Below are 27,977 nucleotides of genomic sequence, written 5' to 3'. Positions count from 1 at the left end.
GAGCTCCATAGTTGCTATTCTGTCCATTGTCAAATAAAGGCATCTAGTATAACCAGTGAAGGTAAAGATGTTTATAAAATATCTATTCTGATGGCACAGTTTAACTTTGATTTGGCTATGTCGTCTCTTAAAAGAGTTTTGGTTATTTTTTAAAATTCCACAATAAACACAAACATTTCAAAATAGGTTAAAATAAATTTTTATTAAAAAAATTGTATTAAATGTTAGAAGAGATTTATACACAATTCACAAATGCTTTATAAAACATTGCCAATCTTTCTCCAATTGTAATTGTTTTTATGCAGACTTGGAAATTTTGCAGTGAAATAAGGTCTACAAAATATTTCTTTTAGAAAGCATCACAATGATAATTTTAGGCAAAATAGTCTTTAAAACTGAAATATTTGCATGCAAGTGAGTGAGCTCTCAAACACCCGTATTCTTTATCCCAGTGACAAAGTAATGCGAAAATGAACATTAAACTGACTTACTGAGGAAACAATGAACAAGTATTCTGTAAACTTCTCAAATTCACTCAAATTTTTAAATTACTTTCAAAAGTAGTGCCATTACAAGGTACTGACAATCACATTACGTACTCAAAATGAACGTTAATCAAACTAACATTCAAAAAATAAAAATACTGTTGCAAAGAGGCACCCCTTGTTGTAAGGTATGTTAAAGGAGTGTTTATTACACTGAAGGCTTATGGTACGGGCCGTAAACCCTACAGGAGACAGTCTCTTCACACAGAAAAATTATAATCCATCCCTTTTAGAAGTGAATAATATCTCTTTAGTAGTGTTGCTGGTTGAAAAAAAAAAGTTACAAGTTCGAAATAAGATGGCAACATACAAAAAGTGGCCCATAGTTTTGGTCTTTGTCTAAGAGGTACATTCTGTAATTTAACAAAGACTGGCTTTAAATCTTCAGTTCAAAAGCACACTTCTTTTCTGAAAGGGTGACTGACCAACTGATGCCATTTCAGAGAGCAGAATCCTAACCACCAACTTGAAAGGGGTATGGCTCAATGAAGACAAAAACAAAAACAGTAACTGATTTACCTCAAAGATTACGAAACAAAATCAATGTCAAAGTATTTGAAATCATAAAAATTCATTGCTTTAAAAATTTCCCCCTGAGCTGTGGATGCTTTTTTATATATAGTCTCTAGTAAAACAGATGCATTCTATAATACCAAGTTGTAATTATAAATCCTATGATTCTTGGTGCTGAAAATAGATAAGTTATGTCTCAAACAGCACAAAGTGATAACAATTACACATTCTGTGGAATTCTTTGGTGAGATGCAATCCTGCAGAAGTCTCCTTATTTTGTTTCCCTCCTCACAATACCCTTAGAATCTTCAAGTAATTTTCAAAGGAGAAACCACAAGTCCATAATGAAGGACCAGCAGACCATCCTGAAAAGAAAATAAGTGTTCTGCAGTTATTTAAAAATCAGTTACGTAAATGATCAAGTCAAAGATAGTTTATTTTTCGTAACCCAACACGAATGTGAAATTCTTTGATTTAAAGAGAATAAAGAGTCCAAGATAAATAAACTTGCTTGTTCACTCACTTCATTACTAAACACTCCCTGTTAATGTGCCTTTTTAATGACTCTCAGAAGAAAATTCTGAAACTACCAGGTATCCACAGTTAGTCACGGTTGTTTATGGCAAAACATTTCTTCAAAAAGAACTAAAAGATACACATTTCATTCTGCACAGATTACTTAATATATCACCCAAGCACTGGACTTCTCTAAAAAAGACTCAATTATCATAAAATATCATGGATCTGCTAAGAAAATAAAACATTTATTTCCTACATAAATGCAGCTTACAACTAAAACAAGTGAGAAAATTTTGGAACTCTTACCCATTTAATGTATCATACATTTTACTTCCTCCTTGAAGTCTGTTCAATACAATTTACCCTTTCTTTGATATCCAGAGTCATCATTATGAACAGTAACTACACTGGGCTGTAACACAGTGATGTCCTCTGGGGTCGTGGGAAATTTAACCTGACAGTAAATGACTCCAGATAACTTGTTTCTGAGTCTTTTTATGTCTCCTCTCTTGATATCAGGTCTTAATTCTTTGTGCTCTCACCAAGGCTGCTTAAAAGAGTGTTTTTAAGGTGTTATTTCTAATCTACTATGAACTGGAAAACTAGCTTAAAAGGAAGGCTCACTGGGGAAGTATGCCATGGGCAATGGGCCTACTTTGAGCAACATACAGAGGGAGTGGTGGCATGCACGCCTTGCATTTCCAACTCTTCGCTAGCTATCGCTCTCTCTTTCTTCTTTATTAAGCTTTTTCATAGCTCCACTTCCTCATTTCTCATTCGCTATTCAACTCACTGCAATCTGGCTTCTGTTACTGGCAACTTCGGTGAAAACTCACCAGAATTCTAGAAAGGGGTTCACCAATTCAAATGCCCACAAAGGCCAGAAAAGTAACATAAATGAATATGTGAATCACGTATGTAGTCAAATAGGGTATGTTGAGACCAGTGGTAAACCAGAGAGCAGATGCTTAGCTAAAGGAATTTAAACTCAAAAATTAGAATAAGCCAAATAAAGTATAGTCCCATACCATGTTTGGCCCACGGACCATCAGACCTGTTCTAGACTAACTAGTCTAATCAAAGTAAATGAATTTGTATTCTAACACACACAGAAGGATCCTATTAACATTTTTACATGAATACAAATTACATTTTACATAATGTCAATTTTTTGCATATAGTTATATTTCACAATTACAAGCTGTTTCAAAATCTCAAAACTTCAATACATGTATAAAACCGCATTTTATGAAATGAGATAATTCCTTATAATTCAAATTTAAATCTACGTCTATTACGTTTATATTCCATATAAATAGACAGAAATATATAAATATTATTTATATTATTTATATTTTATATTTAGATGTCTCCATTCATGGTCTTCTTAAACTATCCAACCAGAGTGAATCTTCTAAAAGGTTAAGTCAGCTTATGTCTCTTCTGTCCTTGGCTCAAATCTCTCCAATCAGTACTTTCCCACTTCACTCAATTAAAATCCAAAGTTCATACTATAGCCTATAAAGTCCTGCATGGTTTTATTCCAGCTGCTCAGATCTCAGCTCCTACCATTCTCTCCCTCACTTGCTACCTCCTAGCTTTCACTGCAGAGATATGTTATTCATTTAGCTAAGAGGTCCTGAGATTACATGACACATTGTTATCAATGAGGACTTTAATTAATTATATTTCAGGTTATTTAAGTTCTGGGACTTGCTCATCTCTGAATCTCCCCATGTCTAGAATAGTGCTCCGTAAATACTTTTTGAATTGAAGTCATATTTTCTACCCACTCCACTGACTTTGCAATTTTACTCCTAGATTCTTACATTTCTAATCAAGCTTAACTTTTAAAAAGACAATCGGGACTTCCCTGGTGGCACAGTGGTTAAGAATCCGCCTGCCAATGCAGGGGACGTGGGTTTGAGCCCTGGTCCGGGAAGATCCCACATGCTGCAGAGCAACTGAGCCCGTGCGCCACAACTACTGAGCCTGCGCTCTAGAGCCCATGAGCCACAACTCCTGAGCCCACGTGCCACAATTACTGAAGCCTGAGCGCCTAGAGCCCATGCTCTGCAACAAGAGAAGCCCGTGCACGGTAATGAAGAGTAGCCCCCGCTTGCCGCAACTAGAGAAAGCCCGTGTGCAGCAACAAAGACCCAACGCAGCCAAAAATAAATAAATAAATTTATTTTTTTAAAAAAAAGACAATCATTTTCTAAGATTTCTGAAGTTTCACCTTATAAAAATTTTAAGAAATGTTTTGTTTATATCTCTAAGTATGCTTTACTTAGCCAAGAAACAATTTTGCTTTTGTATTTTATGAAGAATCTTTTGAATTATTTGTTACCAAAATGTAGACAATTGGTATGGTGCTATATTTCTAAAAACATGTAAGAATAATCAAATAATCACCTAAATAAGTATTCAGCTACCCTTTTGTTAAGATTCTAAGCTTTAAGCTCAAATTTTTTAATAGGTGAACCTTGATTCTACCACTAACTAGCCAAGTGACCTTGGGCAAGTTACTTAATCTGTCTAGACCAGTTTCCTCATCTATATGATCCACCAACGGATTTTAGAATTAGAGGGTAAAGTTCCAGGAGAAACTGGATCTTTCTCTTCATTAAAATTGTAAGTCTTATCTTGCTTTTCATGTATCCTGACCAGATTTCATATTATATTCCCACTCACATTATAGGCTAATTAAAACATCATAACGGTTACCATGGCTTCTTACCAATTGAGCAAGGAATGGTATGTGAATCTCTATAGCCTAATGAGTCTCTACAAATTTTTCTTAAAGAAATGTCCTTGCAGATACATTTGCCCAGTAGTCTTCAAAGCTCTACTGCAATACTGGACAGAGAAAAAAGAAAAAAAGGCCTCTAGAATCAAACTGCCTGGGGTTTGAGCCCTGGCTCACTCACTCACTCACTGTGGGTAAGTTACATGTCCTCTCTGTACCTTGGTTTCCTTATCTTTAAAACTGGGAAAAAAAGAATATCTATCTCATAAAACTATGAGGAATAAGAGAGCTAATCGATACAAATCATTTAGAAGAATGCCTGACACACAGTAAGCATTCAATAAACATTAGCTTTCTTATTTTCAGTCCAGATAATTTCAAGAAAATTATAGAATATTTATTAAAAATTTATTGATAACATGGAACATTTTTCTTTCATTAAATAACTTGTCCATTAGGCATAAATATGGTAAAGTCTAAGACCTACCTGCATTGCTGCATCACCTATTGCACGTCGAATTTCCCTTAGAGTTTGATAGCGCTCTAACAAGTGATCACCACAGATGATATCTACCTACAGGCAAATAAGAGTATAAGTTTGCTTTCCTGCTTCAGAAAACCATATGACAAAATGAGGAAGATCAACATAATTATTTTTAGACTAGTCTTTGCTATTTTAGACTGATTAAACGTTCTCAAGAAAGATTTTAGAAACTTTTTACAAATAAAGTAAAATGGAAGGAGCATTAGAGGACATAGCAGGGCAGACAACAGGCATTCAGAATGATTTCCTTGAATCTCTGAGAACAAGTTAAATCATACTTGATATGTTCAGCACAAGAAGGCACAGAAAAGTCTATTATTTTAAAAAGTTTCATGACACAATGATTAATAGGGCTTATAATGCTTAAAAAGGCAATCTTTAGTTATTTGAATAATTTTCTTAATGAGGAATATCTCATTTTCCAACAGTGGAAAGTCTACTGCTGACATAAAGTACACAATAGGGGAACTGTTTTACAGATGGAACAATCTTAACAAGGTCTTTTCAGCCCTTTTAGTAAGGTCAAAGCTCTAAGACAAATCTACTTTTATATAGAATGCTCTAGAAAGAACGATATGGTTGTACAGTTATATACTATATTGTAATATGATTCCAGTATACTCACTTGCTAGAAATAGAAATGCAAATCCTTATATTCTCTTTCACTAAGTACTCCTTTCCCATTGCCTTAAAGTGGGAACAGGTCCTCAACATCTTATTAATAACATATCACTTAACAGGCTCCCCCTCCTAATGTCCCTATTTAGCTTACAGCATGAAATTTCTCCTTGCTCCAAACCAAAATACCAGCTCTAACTCCTATTTCTCCTTTTCCTTTCTTCTCACGTGCAGTTACCAAGTCCTGTTGCTTCCTTCTTCACCCTGCCTTTTAAGTTCATATCATTCTTTCAACTGCTGCTCTTAGGCTTAAACCACTGAAACCGTCTCCTAACCAGATTTCCGACCTTCAAATTCTGTTTACTCTAAAAATCCTATGCACTGCCAACATGTTAGTTTCCCTAAAACCTTCAGCATGGTTGGGTAAGAATAGTAAAAGCAGTTGCATTTAACTGAGCGGCCTCTATGCACAGCATTTGTTACACTATATATTTGACATATGTTATCTCATCTCATTTTCACATTCCCGTGAGCTAGGCATTGTAATTCCCATTTTACAGATAGGACACTAAGAAGTAAAGACATTAAACTTTCCTAAGGTCACAAGGCTATAGTAAGTAGCAAAGTTCAGATCGGAACCCAGGTCTGTCCCCAGGTCTATCTTTCTCCAAAGATAAGTGCATGTGAGGGGTTGGCAAACTTTCTACAAAGAGCTAGATAATAAACATTTTAGGCTTGTGGGACTCAGGATCACTGTCACATGTGCTCAATTCTGTCACTGTAGCATGAAAGCAGCCATAGTATGGCTGTTCCAATACAACATAATTCATAAAAAGATGGCAGGTTAGATTTGGTACATAGGTCAGTTAGTCAAGCCCTGTGGTATCTCACAATGAATAACCTCCGATTAGTAACAACTTTTGTTTTATGCTTACCAGTTTTAAAGTTGGCAAAGCAATACTTGTTTGCAAAAGGACTTGAAAGCAATAATAGCAGATCTTGTGCACTAACAGCAGATCTTGTGCATAGAACTTAGGTCCATGAAAAATTAAAGAACTTGGAAACTAACATTATGTTTTTATTAAGTATCCAACTATCCAGAGACCACCACCCTTAGTGGGCTTCACCACATGGTATACATTTATGATTTGGTTACTACAATTTTCTTTTCAACTTAATCTTAACTCCCAGAGATTAGCCATTTACTAACAGTTTGATGCATATGCTCCTAAATGCAATGTGTGCATGTGGGGATTTTGGTTTTGTTCTTCTAGAAATGGGATCATGTCACATATTTTGTTCTACATATTTTTAAAACACACACAGACACACACAAACAACAAAAACTTAATATACTATGGAATCTTTTGGAATGCACAGTTAGCTCTCTGTGTTTAATAGCTGCATAGTGTTCCATTTTATGATTATATCATAAACTATATTATCCATCCTCCTGATAAACATTTAAACTACTTCTCATTTTACATGCTGATTTTTAAGTTACTTGACTGTAAATACTTCATAAATTAGTTCATTCAAACAGAATCACATCTCTGAGGGTGCCACAAACATGACCCACATATTTGATAATTTGCTAGAAGGACTCACAGGACTCAGCATGATCACAGCTATGAGTAATTACAGCAACACAGCAAGGATACACAGTCAGATCATCAGTAAGGTAAAAAGATGTAGGTAGAGTCTGGAGAAATCCACGCACAGGCTTCCTATGCTCTTCCCTCCCAGTCCAAGAGGAGATAACACCCACATACTCTTTTCTCTAGCAGTGAAAATGTAGTCAATTTGTGCAGTGTTTCTGCCCAGGGAAGCCCAGTTGAGGCTCAGAGTTTAGGGTTTTTATTGAGGGATGGTCATGTTGGCATTCTCTGCCTAGCAACTACCAAATTCCAGACTCCCAGAAGCAAAGCAGTTATTCATCATAGACCCATTGTTTGTACAATCTAGGTACGGGGAAACACCCTCAATAGTTAGGTAACTTTTCATATTAGCACAGGGAACTTTTTACAAGCCAACTTCCTAGATGCTAGGCAAGGGCCAACCTTGTAAGCCAGCCCTTCCAAAGGCAGCACCCTCAGGTCTGCTTTGCTAACTCTTTTCTGCATAATCTTTCTACCCTTTGGAGTATTAAGTCTTAGTTAGGAAGAATAACTACGATATTTCTGAATCTCAGAGCGGAAATCGTAACGTGAAGATGGTCTTAAGGGAAGAAAAACCCGTATCTTTTTAAAAGCAAGATCACACTAAAGCTTTCAAGACAGGATTTTTCACTGATTGAGCCAGTGCCACACTCATTCCTCTTTGTTCATACATACTTTTCTTTGATAGAAAGTTCTTTTTTTCTTTGTCTGTCTGGCAAAAAAAAAAAAAAAAAAATCCATTCTTCAAATCCTTTCTTTGACCTCTCCAGAGTTAAATCATTCACTCTGTGCTCTTGTGGCACTCATCATAACCTATTGTCATTCAGTTGTTTACTTTTATATCTTTCCCACACAACTGAGTCACCTGGTGGCATTTTCTGTCTCATCTTTGTACTGGAGGCCAAGCACATAGATGCTCAATTTAGTACCAATAGATAGTAAATGAATGGTAGGGATACACCATATGACATGTTAGGGTCTCTGAAAAATGATTTGGAAACAATTCAATGATAGGGTTAAGGTCATATACTAAATAAATAATGAAAAAAGGAACCTGGGCTTCCCTGGTGGCACAGCGGTTAAGAATCCGCCTGCCAGTGCAGGGGACACGGGTTCAAGCCTTGCTCCGGGAAGATCCCACAAGCCACGGAGCAACCAAGCTCGTGCACCACAACTACTGAGCCTGCGCCCTAGAGCCCGTGAGCCTCAACTACTGAGGCCCGCACGCCTAGAGCCTGTGCTCTGCAACGAGAAGCCACCGCAATGAGAAAGCCAGCGCACTGCAACAAAGAGCAGCCCCTGCTCACCTCAACTAGAGAAAGCCCGCGCAGCAACGAAGACCCAACTCAGCCAAATAAATAAATTTATTTAAAAAAAAAAGAACCTATCTTTTAAGACGGAATTAATTATGGTAGGATTAACAACAAAATCTACTACCACATCTTTTATATAGAGAATATTTAGTGATCAATATGGTAATCATTTCAAAAAAGCAAAATAAGGTCTGAAGGTCAAATAATGTACAAAGGAACACAAGAGTTATTAAAAAACAAGATACAATAAGACAGCAATAAATTCAAAACACCACTAAATCAACCATGGAGATCCAGAGGCACTGGGCTCTCTTATGTGAAAGAAATCTACTCAGATAATTATTGATTTCTGATTTGAATTAACTTAAATCTCTTAAGAACACGTCTACATTTTTTTTATCTTTCAGAACTGTCTTCCTTTTTTATTTTTATCTGCCACAAATAAATAATACTTTTAAAGGTATTTTATTATTTAACAGTCCCCTAGTAATCATTCATTCCTGCTAGTAAATAACCATTTACGAAGGTCACATATCTGTAAACAAATAATACATTTTCTATTTGGGACTAAATGGTTTTAAGGAAGGTCAGCACAGAAGGCTCAAGTGACTGGGTTGACCAAGAATTTTATTTTGTTCAATGGTTAACTAGCTCAATGTTTTGTTCATATTAGAAGTAACTCTTGTTTACTGTCTCTTGGATTTAGAAGGCTTAAACAATTTTAGTCACAAATGGGTCTGCATATTTGATAATTCTCAGTTCCACTATTTTAACATTTTGGTGAAATAGTAATTTATGAATGTTACCAGCTATATAGTACCTGAATTAGAAAAAAAAAATATTTACCTAAAGAGCGAAGAGCTGAGAGACAAAATTAAAGACTGAAACAAATTTTACATCATTTTATTTCAAAATGTTAAAAGCCTTGAATTCTGTGATAGGAGGAAAAAATAAACCCACATTTTTACACAATAAAACCAATTTAGAGCTTTGGCAACCAAATTTCTTAAAACACCAGTGTGAAACTTATAAATGGCTCTGATCAATATCTAGCCACAGAGGAAGTAATCTATATCCTAAAGAAAGCCCTCTTGGGTGCCACTTCTTATTCTATATAATCAGGTGCAAGTCTTCTGATTTCTGCTTTTAGAAATAATAGACTATTATGGGATTACTCACAATTCTTTGTTCAGGAGTCCCTAAACAGCTATCTATTTCTAACCAAAAGGCTAAGAATAACCTCAAGTATGCTTTGGCTACAAGGTGATAGATAAGTCATTTCCAATTTTCAGTTGCCATGAGATACAGCTAGCATTATGTCAAAGTCAGTAAGAGAAATCACATTTAATTGAATTTAATATATATTTAGTACTGGCAGATATTGATACTAAAAACATCAGCAAAATTTCAGATCTACAGCAAATAGACATTTTAGATAAAAATTATTCTATAAAATTTTACATATGATGGAGAATAACAAAAACCCCTTTTAAATTTGACTAATGAAAAAGCAGAGCTATGTAAACGTGCATTTTCACTGGCCCACATTATTAAACTATGAGTTTACTTACACTTTATATGCAACAATACATGAGGTTTGAGATTTCCATCTTATAACAAGAAAGTATTATATAGCTATAATAAGAGATCTTTTTCAATCCTTAGGAAACTAACAGAGTCTATATTAGACAGCTATTTCACTTTTCTAGGTGTCTTGAGCTAAACATTGATAAATCCAAGGATGTCCTCTGAAGAGAAGTGAATGGATGGAAAAGTAAACTTTTGCTCTACTATCAAAAAGAAAAGAGCTGGAGCTGAAGCTCTAGAAGCTCTTTAATCGTTCTCACACCCTCAGCTTTTCTCTGACACCCATAGATGGTCACCAATGGCAGCAAGTCAAATGTGATTAAATTTGGGGGTGGGGATCACTGTGTACCAATATTCAATTAACATTTACAATATCTACAATGTCATAAAACAAAAGCCACTGCATGAAATCCTAGAGATGGTTCTTTCTTCAATATGTTAAAGGTAATCTCACAACTTCCTGTCTTTTTACACACATATACTCTACCTGACAAGCTGGATCAAGACCCATTTTTCTTCTGAGGAATTTTTCTACATGTCCAATAGTTGCTTCTCCTGAAACTCGGACAAACTTCTTTTCCAATGGCTACAAAAGTAAACAAACAAACCAATTTCAGATTAAATATACATAAAATGTATAAACCTTAAAGCACATTTTATAGCAAAGATAATTCAATAGATTTATGAAAGAAAAATTACTATGAAATTTGAGTTAATTTATCTATCAAACAAGAAAAAAAAGAATTCCTGCTTAGCTTCACCTCTCCAAAAAGTATGTCAACAATTTTTTTTAATAGAACGGCTTACAGATTTGTTTTACTACCTCATCAAGAATAAAACTTAGAGTAAAATTTATTGACAGCAAAAACCCAAGATTCAATGTCTCAAACAACCTGGTTTCTTCAACAAAAAAACTTCAGGGAAAAAAAAAACAACCAACCAAGGCTGAGGAGGAACCGCTAGACTAAAAAAGATACAAGTCCTGTAAATAAGGGATATATCAACCAATTACAATATATGGATCTTATTTGGATCCTGATTTTTAAAAATCTTTAAAACAATTTTCATAAGACAATCTAGGAAATTTAAATAGCATGTGGATATTTAAGGAATTACTGTAAATTTAAAAAATGATAGTATTGGGACTACCCTGGTGGTCCAGTGGGTAAGACTCCATGTTCTCAATGCAGGGTGCCCAGGTTCAGTCCCTGGTCAGGGAACTGGATCCCATATGCATGCTGCAACTAAGAGTTCTCACGCCACAACTAAGGAGCCCATGTGCTGCAACTAAGACCCGGTGCAACCAAATAAAGAAAGAAATATTAAAAAAAAAAAGATCCCGCATGCTACAACGAAGATCCCACATGCTGCAACTAAGACCCAGTGCAGCCAAAATAAATAATAAATAAATATTTAAAAAGCTGCTTTACACATTCAGATACAAGTTATAAAAATAAATAAAAATTATAGTATCATTATTATGTTTTTATAAAACGTCCTTATCTTTTAGAAACAAACAATTATTTACTGATAAAATGATAGTTTGGGATTTGCTTCAAGATTATATAAGAGAAGTGTTAAAGGTATTGATGAATTGAGATTGGCCATGATTTTATAATTATTGAAGTTAAGTGATGTGTACATGGGCATTCATTTTACTATTCTATCTTTGTATGAGTTTGAAATTTTCTTTTAAAAGTGGAAAATAAAAAGATTATCGGGGCTTCCCTGGTGGCGCAGTGGTTGAGAGTCCGCCTGCCGATGCAGGGGACACGGGTTCGTGCCCCGGTCCGGGAAGATCCCACATGCCGCGGAGCGGCTGGGCCCGTGAGCCATGGCCGCTGAGCCTGTGTGTCCGGAGCCTGTGCTCCGCAACGGGAGAGGCCACAGCAGTGAGAGGCCCGCGTACCGCAAAAAAAGAAAAAAGAAAGATTAACATCTAGATGTATATGGCTGGAATCTGATCCAACAGTCTAAGGTGATAGGTAGAGAGACCATAGCGTTTTAAAGTAGAAACTAATGCTTACCTAGCCACTCTCTCTCTGAGGCAATTTTAAGGATACTACTACTAATAAAAATGAAAAGTTGGGGTAATAAGAACTAAAAGGGTACCTTTTAGGAAAATGTGAACAATGTTTTTCTAGCACTAGCAGAGAGGGAGCCCAGAATTGCTACCAGGAGGACCCAGGCAGGTTAGGCACACATTTCTTCCATATAACAGCACTCAGCTCTCTTATCTGTAATTTGGTTTCTTAAGAACTTTCCTAACAATAGATCTATCCCTTATTACCACAGTGCAGCAGATAGCATGTTAAGTGCAGATATTCCAGAGACTGCCTGGGTTTAAACCGTGGTTCTGCCACTTTCTAGCTGCAAGTCTTTGGACAAGTTGCTGAACGCTTCTGTGTCTCCATTTCCCCATTTGTATTGTTAACATAGAGATACTAATAGCACCTACCTCATAGAATTATCATAAGGAAAGTGTGTTAATATACGTAAATAACTATTAATAATTCCTGGCACATAGTAAGTACTTAGCTATTACTAGTGTATTGATTTATTCTGTTCTTTATGTAAAGGAATCTAATTAGAGGACCTAGTTGTCATCATGGATACTGATATAATCTAGACAAAAATGGCAAAGGTTCGTGTTCTTTAAACGCAGGTTTAAGAATCATCTTGAAAATCGAAAGCAGTCTTTCTCACTAAGGAGCAGATACAGCAGTGCTCCAGGTGAAGTCTTGATGAAGGTACCGCATTGTAGGTGGCACTGCCTGATTAGCATGAGAATCCCATCATGTGCCTTGAGAAGCTATTCTGGGCAATCTAGCTAGATGCCTTCCTGGCAACCAGTGCATTTCTGAAGGTTAATTTCTGGGGCTTACGATCTCAATAGTAGGCTTCAGGTATACCAACAGAGGACAATTCAATATTCATAATTTCTAGTTCTTGGTGAGCACTTCACCCCCAAGTGTTTACTAAGATTAATCCAACTTAGCTAAAGTTATCAATACTGTACTTTTTAGACCACCCAGAACAGAATTATGAGATCTGCCAGTAACTGAAAGAAAAACATTGGCCTTGGCTTTCAAAGTTGGCTTCTCACGTGGTTAACCTTAGTCTTCATACCGCAGGCTCACAAGTTAACAGAAATTTTTTCCGATATAATTCAGATCCAGCTTTTTTAACAATTTGCTTTTTTTGTTTTTTGCCTTTCTTTTTTTTCTTAAGCTACAAAGCAGGTTCTCACCTAAATGGTCAACTCATTTTTTTTTCCTGCTGCATCTAATAGCCTCCTACCATCTGCATATAAACAGGAAAGAAAAATTCCACAGAAGAATTTTACTTCTTTGAAATTAAGCACAGCAATCTTCCCTACCATCTATAACACAGGTCAATTTGAGAAGAAAGTTGAAACAATAAGGTAGAATCTATAGGGCGATTTAAGAGACATTCAGTTATTTTCTGACTATAGAAAATGCATACCACTAAAAATATTGGGTCGGCCAAAAAGTTTGGTTGTGTTTTTCCAAGTGAACTTTTTGGCCAACCCAATATCTTTTAAAAAGATGGTATCAACTCATTTTACCTTGAAAAAATTCCTACCTCTGTCAACTGAAAATAGTTACCAACCCAGTCACAAGGTAAATCCCTAGCAACCAGATGGTGAATTTGAAATACCACCAAAAGACACCTTGGAGAAATGACAGATTCTGTGTCTGGGGCAAGAGATGTACGAGTTGAGCATGGAACATCTTGTCATATGAGATAGCAAGGAAGCTATTATAGACCATGATTATCTATGATAAGACAGTTTGAACATCAATAAAGATAATAATTAAAAGGGGTTTAAACCACAAATATATTTAAATGCATGAGTTCATATTAAAGTAAAAACAAAATCAAAAATACCTAATTGATTAGGACTGGAGCATGCTAATGAACCAACTCATTATTTTGAACCTTGTAAGTCAAGGGAAAGAATCAGCATTTATTCTTTCTTTCCTATATGAATGGTACCACTGGCTAATCAAATAGAAGTTCCTCATTATTGAAGTATTTTAATAAAAGGAGGAGGAATGACAGCATCATTTTCCAAACCCTATTAAGTTAATGGGCTTAGACATTGAGTACCAATTGTTGCTAACAACACAAAGACACAAACAACCAGACATTAATGTGCCTCCAGATGGACAAAAACACTACCGACTATGAAGTATTCTTGGTCCCCTCAAATCAAACCTGTCTGATTAACACTCAGACTTAACTACTAGTTTATGGGAAAGACAGAGGACAGAAGAACACATTAAATCACAGCACAGAGATGCAACATCAAAACCCCATCTGTAGGAAACTATAGCACAAATGACCCAGCTTTGTCAACAATGAATTGCAAGAAAAAAGAAACAGAAAACTTACAGATTTAAAAACCTATCAACCAATCACAATGTGTGAACATTATTTGGATCCTGATTTACGACGATGTTAAAAAAACAAAACAAAACACCCACTACAGCTGAGATAAAAACTTGTACACTGACTAGATATTTGGTAAGAAACTCATTTTCTTTTTATTCACCACCTTCAACCTTTTGAAAAATCACAAACTTACAAAGAAGTTACACTAGTAAATGAAGATCCAGATAGCCTTCACCTACTTTACAAATGATTAACATTGCTATATTTGCTTCACCTCTTCCAATGTATGTAATATGTGTGTATATACCTGTACATTTATTATTTAAGTTACTTGCAGACATTGAGATATTTAACCCCTAAATATACCAGCAGTTATCATCTCAGAATAAAGGGGCTCTCCTCTATAACTACAATATAATTATCAGGAAATTTATAACATTAATACAGTGCAATTATCTAAATGGGTCCAAATTCAAATTTCTCCAGTTGTCCTAATAATGTCCTTTATAAGTTGTTCTTATTTCAATCCAGAATCTAATGAAGGATTACACACTGCATTTTGTTGTCATGTTTCTGTAATCTCCTTTAATCTAGAATAGGTCTGTCTCTTTATCTTTCTCAACACTGACATTTTGTAACTTTTTTTTTGGTATGCTACGTGGTCATTAAAAAAAGAGCCTCATCTTTTAAGAGTACTGAAACACTTTACAGATGAAATGGCAAAATGCCAGGGATTTCTTTCAGAATAATATTAGAAAGAAGGGACTTCCCTGGTGGCACAGTGGTTAAGCACCCGCCTGCCAATGCAGCGGACACGGGTTCGAGCCCTGATCTAGGAAGATCCCACATGCCGCACAGCAACTAAGCCTGTGCGCCACAACTACTGAGCCTGTGCTCTAGAGCTCACGTGCCACAACTGCTAAGCCTGCGAGCCACAACTACTGAAGCCCGCGCCCCTAGAGCCCGTGCTCCGCAACAAGAGAAGCCACTGCAATGAGAAGCCCCCGCTCGCCGCAACCAGAGAAAGCCCGTGCACAGCAACAAAGACCCAACGCAGCCAAAAGTAAAAATTAAAAATAAATAAATTAAAAAAAAAAAAGAAAAGAATCCGCCTGTCAATGCAGGGGACACGAGTTTGACCCCTGGTCTGGGAAGGTCCCACATGCCAGGAAGCAAATAAGCCCATGTACCACAACTACTGAGCCTGCACTCTAGAGCCGGTGAGCCCCAACTACTGAAGTCCATGCACCTAGAGCCCATGCTCTGCAACAAGAGAAGCAAACGCAATGAGAAGCATGTGCACCAACGAAGAGTGGCCCCCACTCGCCACAACTAGAGAGAAAGCCCACACGCAGCAAAGAAGACCCATCACAGCCAAAAATAAATAAATAAAAATAAATTTAAAAAAAAAAAGAAAGAAAGAAGGGAAGTGTGGGAATTCCCTGGTGGCCTAGTAGTTAGGATTTGGCGCTTTCACTGCTGTGGCCCGGGTTCAGTCCCTGGTGGGGAAGTGAGATCCCACAAGCCGTGTGGCAAGGCCAAAAAAAAAAAGAAAGAAGGGAAGTGGATGGAGGTATAAAAGAAATTAAATTGGTCATTAGTTAATTGGCAAAGCTGTGTGATGGATGCATGGAGGTTCTATTCTGTCTACTCTTCAGTGTATTTAAACATTTTCATAATTAAAAGTGAAAGAAAAAATTTTCTGAACTAAATGACTGCTTGGTGAAACACTTTTAAATTAAATGTAACAAACAGACTTTATGATTTTCATGCCATAAGTGTACATGGTGAATAGTTTAACTAGGCATCATCCTAGTCAGACATATTTATTTGAACAATAAATAAAAGACAAGGTATAAAAACAGCTTTTTAAGTAGTAGAGAATGCTGAGCTATAATATCAAAAGCTAGAATTCCCTTATAAATACAGAATTAAAAGAAAAATGTTAAGATTGCCAATGTGTTAGCTAAGAAAATATTAAAAAATGACTGTTTTAGCAAAATAAAAAGTCAAAATATGCAGAAATACGATCATTTGTTTCTAAAACAATATATTCATTACCTCTTATAGACATAAGCCTGCAAACTAACATCAGTATCATTAGTTAACACTGAAAACTTAATGCCTCAAAACTATAACAACAGTGTAATAAACTTCTATAAACCTAGCTTTATCAACTCACAGCTAATCTTGTTTTAAGTATCCCCCATCCATTTCCTACCCCAACTGCTTACTGGCCCCCATTCCCCAGTTTTGTTTTGAAGCAAACCCCAGACACATCATTTCATTTGTAAATACTTCAGTATGTATCTCTAAAAAATAAGAACTCTTTTTAAAAACATAATACCACTATCATACTTTAAAATTCCTTGATATCAGAAAATAGACAGTAAATGTACAAATTTCACCATCTCAATTTTCTTACCTAGTAGAAAATGATTTTATTATTTTTAGGGTTGTTATTACAGAGAAAATAAAAACAAAACAAAGATTTCACACACAAAATGTAATAACCAGTGATGGACTCAAGCTAAAATTCTAATTTATGCATATATTATTTTTATCAGATACATTTTTGTACTCTCAAATGTATACACTAAACATACTACAAATAATGCTTCTATTCGAAGTTTCTATTGGATCTTGGCTTGTTTTTTAAAATTTAACAGCTTTATTGAGATATATAATTCACATACCATTAAATTCAACATTTTAAAGTATACAATTCAATGGTTTTTAGTACATCTATAAAGTTGTGAAACTATCACCATTATCTAATTTCAGAACATTTTCATCACCCAAAAAGAAACTCTTACCAATTAGTAATCACTCCCAATTTCCCCTCTCCCCCAAGCCTCTGGCAACCACTAATCTACTTCCTTTCTCTATGCTTTTGCCTATATTGGACATTTCATATAAATGGCATCATATAACATGGTCTTTGGGTGCCTGGATTCTTTCACTTAACATGTCTTCACGGTTCATCCAGGTTGTAGCATGTATCAATATTTCATTCCTTTTTATTGCCAAATACTATTCCAGTGTATGGATATATCATATTTGGTGTACCCATTCATCAGTTGATGGATATTTGGGTTACTTACAATCTGGGGCTATCATCTCATAAATTTTTTAGTTTATTATCAAATCCAATCCAAATAAACGCCATACACTGATGTCCCTTGAGTCTCTTTTAATCAGTATGTTCTATCTACATGTTCCCTCTTTACATCTTTCCCTTTTATTTGCTGGAGAAACAGAACTGTTTCTGCAGTTTTCCACTGTCTAGATTTGGCTTATTATATATTCTTACAGAGTAATTTAATAAGTTCCTGTGTCCCCTGGATTTCCTGTAAATTAGTAATCTAGGGGTATGATCAGCTTCACATTTCTTTTGGCAAGAACACTTCATAGGTGGTAGTGTCATATTTTTTTGATGTACGAGGATCAGAACTACATAAATATTCTAAGTGCATATGTGCTTTCGCGGAAGCAATAGGCTAATATTTTAATTTAATTTTTAGTTCTTTCTTCACGACATTCTTATACTCTGTTGGCTCGTCTGGCTACTACAGGTCACTGGACAGGTGTCTTCAGTGAACTCTAGGAGCATATGACTCTACAGTTGTCCCATATAGAAACTTACATGCTACTTTCCCACCCAGTACACTATGAAAGGACTTCCTAAAGTTAATCACCATAAGTTTGGTTATTTTACAACTTAGAAGAGGTAAAAAGTTACCAAACCTAACACTGCATTCCCTCCATCACAATGATCTCTGGGAAAAACCTATAATATACTTCATCCAGAAAAGTACTCATTTATTCCTATGCTTCAATTCAATTCCTATGCCTCCTAAGCCATTATAGTCACAAAACAAAACACTATGCCCAACCAGGTATAATTCACCCATATTTTATTTTATTTTATTTTTTATTAGGTGTTTTTTTTAAAATTTATTTTCATTTATTTATTTTTTTTGAACTTATTTATGTATTTATTTTTTTGGCTGCACTGTGTCTTCATTGCTGTGCACGGGCTTTCTCTAGTTGCAGCTAGAGGGGGCTACTCTTGGTTGCGGTGCTCAGGCTTCTCATTGTGGTGGCTTCTCTTGTTGCGGAGCATGGGCTCTAGGCGCGTGGGCTTCAGTAGTTGTGGCTCACGGGCTCTAGAATGCAGGCTCAGTAGTTGTGGCACATGGGCTTAGTTGCTCCACGGCATGTGGGATCTTCCCAGACCAGGGCTTGAACCCGTGTCCCCTGCATTGGCAGGCGGATTCTTAACCACTGCGTCACCAGGGAAGCCCCACCCATATTTTAGTATAGACTTTGACAAAGTCACTGAAAATCTAACCAGATCAAAGTCAATTATTTCCTTATACATTTATAATCCCAAGTAACTATAGGCGTGATTTACCCCTTTTAAAAAAGTCACCTTTTCCTGAATGATTCATACTATAGGAGCAACACTGTGTACAATGGCACCTGTGATGCTGAAGCCTTTAAGACAACTCTGAACTTAAGTATGTTACAAAAGAGTTCATTCTTACCTTTAAATTTTCAGTAAATGATTGAAGTAACAAGTTGGGGCAGGCTAACTTCAACCAAAGATGTTACATGCAAATGAAATTTTAAGCTCATATTTAACTCTAAATGCCAAATATGCAAAAAATGCTTTGAAACATTTTTTTAATCACCGAATTAACACAGCATTTGGTTTCAGTTTTAAAAATTACTCACTTATTTTTCCTTAGACCACTGTTCTGAATTAATAACAAATCCCTACTTAATAACTCTTTTCTCATAAACCTATTATAAGAGCATTACTGAATGTACTTCATATTTCAACAAGTTTTATTTACAGAACAAATTTTATAGACTGTAACTGAAGACAGTCTCCATATGATTGCTAATCTTAAATTTGTGTGCTACAGGGTCCTCTTGTAAAGTAAATGAAAAATAAAAGTAAAATACCTTAAAATGTCCCGTGCCTTCATTAGCACTGAAAAACGAAAGCAAAATTAATCAATTTTGAACTATATGTTTAATTATATAACACAGAAAAATAACATAAATACACATATTTGAGGAACATCAACTTAATTTTAAAACACGGTCACCTAACCCTTTATGAAATAAACAAATGTAGTTAATTGTCATATCTGCCACCTAGTGGTAAGGCAAAGGCAGTTTTATACAGTATTTTACATTGCTTTGTATATTTACTTCCAGGAGTTAAAAGTATACTCTTAATATTTATATTTCCCCCACATGTAGCATTCTAACATTTTCTAGCTTAAAGTAAAACTTCTTTCTTTCTGTCATAATTAATGTGTTTTTTTCTTGATAGCAACGTTTACAAGATAGAGTCCTTACAAGAAAGCTGCTACATTTCCTGTTGTTTTACTTGTAACATAATCACCTGGGCATGATTTACTCAGTTTGCTTTTCCTCTAAAAGTACGAAGAGATTTCTTGATTAAATCAATTACTTTTATATCATGAGGAGACAAGGAACAAACTTTTTTTGACCATCTACTATGCACCAGGCATTATATTAGGTCTTCATGTATTATGCATGTGTTTCTTTCAGTTCTCACAGTAACCCTTTAAGTCAGGCATTAGAATCACCATTCTACGGATAAGGAAAATTGAGCTCAGAGAGGCTGAATAACTTGCTTAAGGTCACACAGCTAGTAAGTAATAAAGCTGGGTTTCAAACGCGGGTGTACATATCAAAGCCCACATTCTTTGGTTTTTTCGGGCATGCTGCACTGGATCTTAGTTCCCCTGACCAGAGATTGAACCTGGGCCAGGGCAGTGAAAGCGTTGAGTCCTAACCACTGGACCGCCAGGGAATTCCCAAAGCTCACATTCTTTCTTCCCTATCACGTTGTGAAGAATAGGCAAGATCACAATTGCATCATCTAGAGTATTCTTATAATACAAATATAGAGAAATATATTAATATACAATATAGATAGTATAAATATCTATAGAATATGTTATACTGACAAACATAAAACATAAGTTATGTATACACATTATATATAGATGTAAATCTAAGGTTATAATATCTTAAGAGCTACAAAATAAAATATCCTTGGGAATTCCCTGGTGGTCCAGTGGTTAGGACTCCGTGCTTTCACTGCCAAGGACGCAAGTCGATCCCTGGTTGGGGAACTAAGATCCTGCAAGCTGCGCAGCCAAAATAAATAAATAAATAAAATATCTTTTTCATTATAAGAATTATCTCTATAGAATCCATGATATATGGGCATCTGGCTTCTGCTTGAATATCTAAAGAGATAGCTTCTTTTTTTTTTTTGAGATAGCTTCTTAACTTACAAGTCGGTTCATTCCATTTGTGGGCAACTTTGTTAGATATTGCTTGCTTGCACTGAATCAAATATGTTTCTCCCTGTAACTTATACTTATTGGTCCTAGTTTTGCCTTTTGGTACTCTTGTGAATTAGATTCAATCTTTCTGCTACTACACATGACATAGTTTTCACACCTTTTACTATTCTGATTACACCTCAATTTACTAACATCTCTCTTAAAATGTAGTGCCTAGAGCTGAACATAAGACCCCAGTTGGATAACATAGCATACAGTGGGATAGCACCTCCCTGGTTTACTAAACACCACTGAGTTTAAGATTGCATTAAATTTTTGCCATATCTTCTCTCATACACTTATTTCATGTGAGTCCATTTTCTTTACTAGGCAGATATTGTACACATTACAGCACCACAGACTACTTTAACCTTTATTTCTGAATGACCCTGCATTATTTCAATATTCATATACTGATAATAGTTTAGACATGTTAGAAATACCATATGTTGATTCTTATAACAATCCTGTGAGTTGGTATTATAATCCCCAATTTAGAAATATGGAAACTGATGATCAGAGAAGTTAAGCTGCATCCTAGGGGTTACATACCTTCAGTTATACTCTTCAAAGTCTATGCTCTTTCTATATACACTATACTGCCTAAGGCTTTATAATCTTCTACTTTACACATAGAAACTGAAGAACAAAAAGGAGACGTACTGTACAAGACTATCTTAAGATCACAAAACATGCATACCAAATTTAGGGGGGCCGGGAATATCATATTCATTCCAGTGGTTGAAAAATCACTTCCATGGGCTGAACCTACCTCAGGATTTTTGCTAATCCAATTCAAGCAGGGTCACCAGCTGGACCAAATTTGCCCTTGTACTTGCATCAGGTTAAAACTCACCTGCCATTTGTCCTGCCATGAAAGAGCTTTCTATGGGTTACCCTCAGTAGCCTGACTTCAGTGGTAACACCAAGCTTTTCAATGTAGTAAACATGTGGGGATTTAACTCTGGGGGCTGGCGACTTCTTCAAAAGAACTCTTTGCCACATTGGAAGCTTTCTTCCCCATAACCATTTGAAAACAGATAAAAGACTATTTTATGACGTAGACAGACTACTCATCATAATCTTCAACATATAAGGTTCAATTCTCTTGTTTTACAGATAGGGAAGCTGAAGCTCTGAGAAGTTAAAAATACAATTTCCAAGAGGGCAAGAGCCATGGCTGACTTACTCCAATTACATTCCCAGCAGCTAGCAGAGTGCTGTGCTGGTACACAGCAGGACCTTAATAAACATCTTATGAATAAACAGAAAGCGATTACCTCAATTTTACAAAGCTATATAACAAAGGAGCTAGGACTTAAATAGAGATCTTCTTATTCCAAGTGAGGGCTCTTTTTTTCTACAGCAGGGAATGTGTTAACAATGTAACAACTCCAGTAAGTGGTAATGACTGCTTTGACCAGAGTACTCAAGTCTCACTCATTAGGAAAGCCTGCCATGATTAAGTATTGATTTCTCCTTTGGACAGACAGAGATAATGTAGCACACTTGTCACATATTTGCCATCTTTGCATTACTGCCACTTTTCAAAAAAGGTATAAAAAAACTGTCAGTTCCAACTGTGCGTTAGTGGAAAAGGTTACATTTCCCGAAAATATTTTTAGAAATATAAATTCCTTTCCATTTTCAAATTTTAATTAACTAGACTTACTAAAAATCAAGTTACATGGTAAAAAGTCAAATACAATGAAAAGTAAGACCTTTTCCAATTCTATACTCATACACTCCAGTGCCCTTTTCTAGAAGCAACTGCTATCAACATTTTCTTATATGTCCTTTCAGGAATGGTCTGTGCCTGTGGGGAAAAAATATATATATATGTATATATGCCCACCATCCGCTTTTTAAAAAAAACATAAAGAGCACATGCTATATATTCTCTTCCGCATCTTGCTTTTTTCACTTGAGAAAGTGAATTTTGGCAATTGTTCCATATTAGCACATATGTTACTAACACATGTTCATTGCTATATACCATTATTTTACCAGTTCCCTTTTGGACATTTAGGTTGGAACACATTCTTTAATAACAGAAATTGCTAGTTTAAAGTCTGGTATTACATGATTTCTTCTCATTCTTCTAAAGAGATCTTTATTTCATTATCATCAACCACTACTACGTGGGCTCTGTGGAGGCATAAGAAAGGTTTCTCGCCTCTCAGGGATCCTTAATATCAGTTGAGAACACAGGATGAATACATAAAGAGATAAATACAACATAGTACAAGCTAGATACTAAATAAATAATACAGGCAACCTAGAGTTATAAGGAGGAAGTGACTGAGAAGTCAAATAGTCATCAGTGACATAAAATGGAAGATCTAGATCTTCCAAGAAAGGCATTTTAGTTTATCCTGCAAACTATGGAATTATTTTGAAAACTACAGTTTGATACAGGCCAACTCTATGATGACAGTCGGCCTAACAATACTGCAGGATAATGGAGTACACCATATGCTACAGTGTTTGAAAGAAGCAATTTTTATTAATTAGGGAGATATCCAACTACTTTGGAAAATAATTTGGCAAAACCAAGTAAAGCTGAAGACGAACATATCCCAAGACACAGCAAATCTACACTCTTAGAAAAATATCTCATATATATATAAGGAGATACGTAAAAAATGCTTAAAGCAACAGTGTTTATAATAGGAAAAAAATTGGAAACAAAGTGTTCCACAGTACAAGAAAAGATAAATTATGGTATATTTATTTTAAGGGAATACCAGGCAATGGTGAAAATGACTGAACTAGTTATACATTTTAGCATGGATGAATCATACAATGCTAAGTGAGAAAAGCAAGTTAGAAAACATGGTATGATACCATTTAAAGTTTTTAAGTGGCCAAAAACAATTCTACATATTGTTTAGAAATAGATACACATGTGGCAAACACATAAAAAAATGCATGGGAATGATAATCATTACTTTTAGGAGAGTAGTTATTAACCTCTAAGGGAAGGGGGGAATGAACAGGAAGAGGTAGCCAAGTGCCTTCTGCCATATTAGCATGGTTTAATTCAAAAGCCAGATGATGGAGATACAAGTGGTTATTTTACTACTCTTTAGTACCTTTTTCTAAGTCTTAAATATTTCAGAATTATTCTTTAAAAGGATATCAGAAAAACTCGATATGACCTTAGTTCAGGATGATTTTGTAACTGTTGGGACTTAAAAAATTCTTTATTTTAAAGTTTAGAGGTAGAGGTTTAGGGTACTCACCCAATAAACTCTAGTAATAAAGACATGTCAAGTTCAGGTGGAATACGAAACACTGATTCTAAGACTTTCTTAGATCTTCCTTTGCTCGAAGGGACTGGCTGTGGAACAGCTATTTGATAGCCAAACAAAAAAGTTGAGTAAGAATATAAATATCATAAACTGAGATCTTTGGAAAATAATTACAGAAATTTAATTATGTTGACTATTTAAAAGATCATAAAGCACTCACTCTCCCTTTTTAAAATAATATCAGTTAATCTGTCAAAGCCAGTGAAATTAGTGACAAGCCTGGGGAGCACTCCACAATGGAAGGCAGACATGTATGGCTGGTTTATCAGGGCCACAGAGAGAGCTCAGCATAATAGCAACAATAGCTATAGGTAGCCCTTAATAAGCACTACTATGTGCCAGGGCTCAGGGCTCATGCTTAGCACTTTACATGCACCATCTCATTTAGCCCTTATTATAATTGCATGCCATAGGTACTAATGGTTTTTTCTTTTAAATTTTATTGGAGTATAGTTGATTTACAATTTTGTGTACTTTAACTGTAAAGAAAATGAGATTACAGTTTAATGAGATTAGGCAATTTGCCTAAAGTCACCCACATAGTAAGTGGAAGAATGAAGATTTACACCCAAATCTAACTTCCATACTGTGACATTACCATCATCATAAAAACTAATATTTGAGCAGTTACTATGTTCCAGGCACTGTTTTAAGTGCTTTGTATTATTCAATGTATGCTTACAATTTATAGTGTTATGATTATCCCTGCTTTATAGAAGAGGAAACTGAGACATTGAAGTAATTTGCCAAAGTCATACACCTAGTAAGGTGGCAGAGCTAGGATCACACTCAATATAGCTCCAGAGCCTGTACTCTTTAATCCTTATAAATAATTAAATTGGATTACAGTAAATCATGACCTTCAAAATCTTTCTCTCTCTTTGATCATAAAATAACCAGCTATCACCAAAAAGAACCTCAAAGGGAGTAAATTTTATTAAGTTAGTATTCTTTAATCTATAAATACATTATGGTATACACCCAAACTTACCAGGTTTAGGTACTTCTAGACCTCTTTCTTTATAGAAATCATGCATTTGCTTTTTTTCTCCTAAAAAATGATAAAACACAGACTAAATTACACTTAAAATGTAACTAGCAGAGTCAGAAGAGATTCTGGGATTCACAACTATGTAATAAAATAAACTTACTTTCCTCTAGATTGATCACTAATTTGTACACTATGTCTTGTAACTGTCGGTCCAACCTAATAAAAGGAAAGGATGGAGAATACCTCAGAATTCAGAAAAATGCATTTGGTACAGAGTGAATGATGTTCTTTGTAAGTAACTGTTTTCTCTTAGGGGTGACTGTCTCCTTTCTCAGAGCTGAGTTACTTTTAGGTAGCACTCATGGTTCTCATCTGAGAGAACCTCAAGTAATTGTATGTGGTCATAATTACAAGTAATTATAGACTCTTGAACTATTTGCTAAATTGTTCCATGTGAACTGGTCTTATTCCCTTAATAAGAATGTGAGCTTGAGGGCAGAGACTGTATTTTGAAATTCTGTGAATCATCTGCAAAACACTCTTCTATGAAGGTAGTAAAAACATAATAGTATTTGCTAAACAAATGAAAGCAGGTCACCTTTAGTGTTTTTCTTCCCTTAGGAAACTGAGCATGAACTGAAAATTTAATAAGCCACAATGACCTATGACAGACAGGCTTTTCTAAAGAGGCCAGTTATTTCAGGTATTAGTTTTAAAAATAGAATTCTAGATACACAGAAAAGGATAAGCCTAAACTAGCCTCATCAACTTGACTGATGAGATTAAAATCTTCAAGAAAAGAGATCTGTGCCTTTTTTTTTTTTTTAAAGTTCCCAGTGGATATTACAGTGCCTGGTACACAGTAAGTGCTCTATATGTATTTCTTTAAAGAATATGTATTTCCCTTTCTTGTCATTTTGAGATAGGTCAAGAATTTATTACCAACTACACAATTTCAAGCTTTCAGAAAAAGTATACCTAAAATATAAATTTTACTTATATATTCTTCTTACCTTATGTTGTAAAGAGGTTGTGTCTGATGGACTACTATGTTGCATTTTGGACACCTGTTGCTATAGTAAAAGTGTCTGACAATGCAGCTTTTACAAACTGTTGAAAAAAAATGTTGAAATTAGGATACTTTCAAGACATTTCAAAAAATCAACATATTATTTGGAAATATGATGAACTATATGCTTACATGTATGAAGACATTCTGTAATGGTAGTTGCATCTATTAAGTAACCTTTGCAAATGGAACACAAGATGTATGGGGTCAGCTCAGAGAGATTTATCAGGCGCTGCAAATACAATGGAAATAGTTTTAAAATACAAGTCCTTGCCTTTTCCAATTCTTAAGCGATAATCCCCAAATTTTATTATCAACAATGTGTAGCTTACTTTGCAACATGGAAACATGTTACCTTACCTCCAACCCTTCAAACACTCTCATCAAAGTTACAATAACACAATATAAACCAATGTTCCGAAAAGATCTCATTCTTTTGGAGATATTGTATATTGCCAGATGAGGGGCATCTTACTATATGAATTATCGCGAAATGGACAAACTTTCCAGATACTGGTGTTTAATATTAATTCTGAGTAACTAGGTATATTGTCTAACTTTATGAAGTATGCGCTGCCCCATTAAAAAAAAAATCTCCCAATTAGAGACTGACTAGGTGGGGAAGGGTTTCCCATCCTCTCAACACCCTGTAGAAATGGACTGTTTCCCTGGCCCACTGTAAGCTCCTGGAGGGCAGCAGGCCGGTACCCTTGGCGCCTACATCCCTGGCACGCAGTAGCTTCAATAATGAGTGAGTCGGACCCAGAGAGCTTAAGGGACTGCAGAAACGTTACAATATGAGTCGGCAGGGAACTGGGCCGGGACAGAGGCCGGTCCGCGCCACAAGCAGGCAGCGCAAGGAGAGGTGAGGGTCCGTGCAAGTGCCAAAGGCTTCAGCGGCGAGCGGGGAACCCGGCCCTAACTGAGGAGGCCCGGCGTGGTCAAACAGGGGCCATCAATACCTCCTCCTCGTCCTCGGAGTCCGGCCGGCCTCCCTCCAGCCTCAGCGAGAAGTGGCTCATCTCTTCTTCCTCTTCCTCCTCTTCTTCCTCCTCCAGGTCCTCATCCTCTTCCAACTCCTCGTCCTCGTCCTCGAAGCGGCCCCTCAAGCGGCCCAGGGTGCGCTCCGGCTCCAGCTCAGGGGGCCGGGAGCCCGAGCAGCCTGGAGCCCCCGCCTCGGAGAGTGGCGGCTGGCCCTCCTCACCCGCTGCCGGCGCCGGAGTAAGGGCAGGCGGAGAGACGGGAGGCGGGGGCGGCATGGCTGCGGCTCCCTCAGCCTTGGCAGAGCCCGCGGTGCCTGCCGTTATCACAGGGACCCCCTCCATGCCGGGGGTAGAGACCAGGCGAGGCGAGACCGAGACCAGGTGGCTGGATAGCGCGGGAGTTCCGCCCGCCTGCCTGAGCTGACAGTGCGCAGGCGTGAGAGGCCTGCAAGGCCCGCTGGGAAATGTGGTTCACCACCCCGCACCTAAGCCGGGGCGTAGGCGGAGCCGCTCAGGTATATGGGGCGGGGCTTGCAGGCCGCATCTTAGAGGAATCTCACCCATTTTTTTTCCTTTGAAAGCCTGTCGCTCTCTGCACTGCCTTCTGAAAACAACGGAATTGGTACCTTTTAGACAACAATATTCTGTTTGCACTGACATGCACAGAGCACTGAAATAGGGGCTATAACCATACTGCATTACGAATAATAATGATTTCAATTTGAGTACCAATTATGCGTTTCTTCCATGCAAGATT

At 36.4% G+C, this 27,977-nt stretch overlaps 1 protein-coding gene across 1 annotated transcript; it reads right to left on the bottom strand.

Annotated features, from left to right (window-relative positions):
* Positions 1-183: 183 nt before the first annotated feature.
* PCGF6 (polycomb group ring finger 6) lies at positions 184-27,634 on the bottom strand. Its single transcript, XM_067709508.1, has 10 exons — positions 27,200-27,634; positions 26,370-26,469; positions 26,182-26,278; positions 25,329-25,384; positions 25,169-25,228; positions 24,109-24,217; positions 19,440-19,467; positions 10,534-10,632; positions 4,814-4,900; positions 184-1,423 (listed from the first exon to the last, which is right to left on the bottom strand). Exons 1-10 carry the CDS (start codon positions 27,560-27,562, stop codon positions 1,367-1,369), a joined length of 1,056 nt encoding a protein of 351 aa, XP_067565609.1. The 5' UTR covers positions 27,563-27,634; the 3' UTR covers positions 184-1,366.
* Positions 27,635-27,977: the final 343 nt, after the last annotated feature.

Source organism: Pseudorca crassidens, chromosome 16 (genome assembly GCF_039906515.1).
Source record: "Pseudorca crassidens isolate mPseCra1 chromosome 16, mPseCra1.hap1, whole genome shotgun sequence".
Taxonomy (NCBI): domain Eukaryota; kingdom Metazoa; phylum Chordata; class Mammalia; order Artiodactyla; family Delphinidae; genus Pseudorca; species Pseudorca crassidens.
The sequence above is the reverse complement of the archived record's forward strand: the minus strand, read 5'-3'. Positions and strand labels throughout refer to the sequence as shown.

Excerpts from the sequence above, each read along its gene's own strand:
- PCGF6 (XM_067709508.1), bottom strand. The coding sequence starts at position 27,562 with ATGGAGGGGGTCCCTGTGATAACGGCAGGCACCGCGGGCTCTGCCAAG. Across the intron at positions 25,385-26,181 it reads CAACCTCTTTACAACATAAG|GTTGGACCGACAGTTACAAG; the intron begins GTAAGAAGAATA and ends TCCTTTTATTAG. Across the intron at positions 24,218-25,168 it reads TCTAGAAGTACCTAAACCTG|CTGTTCCACAGCCAGTCCCT; the intron begins GTAAGTTTGGGT and ends GCTATCAAATAG.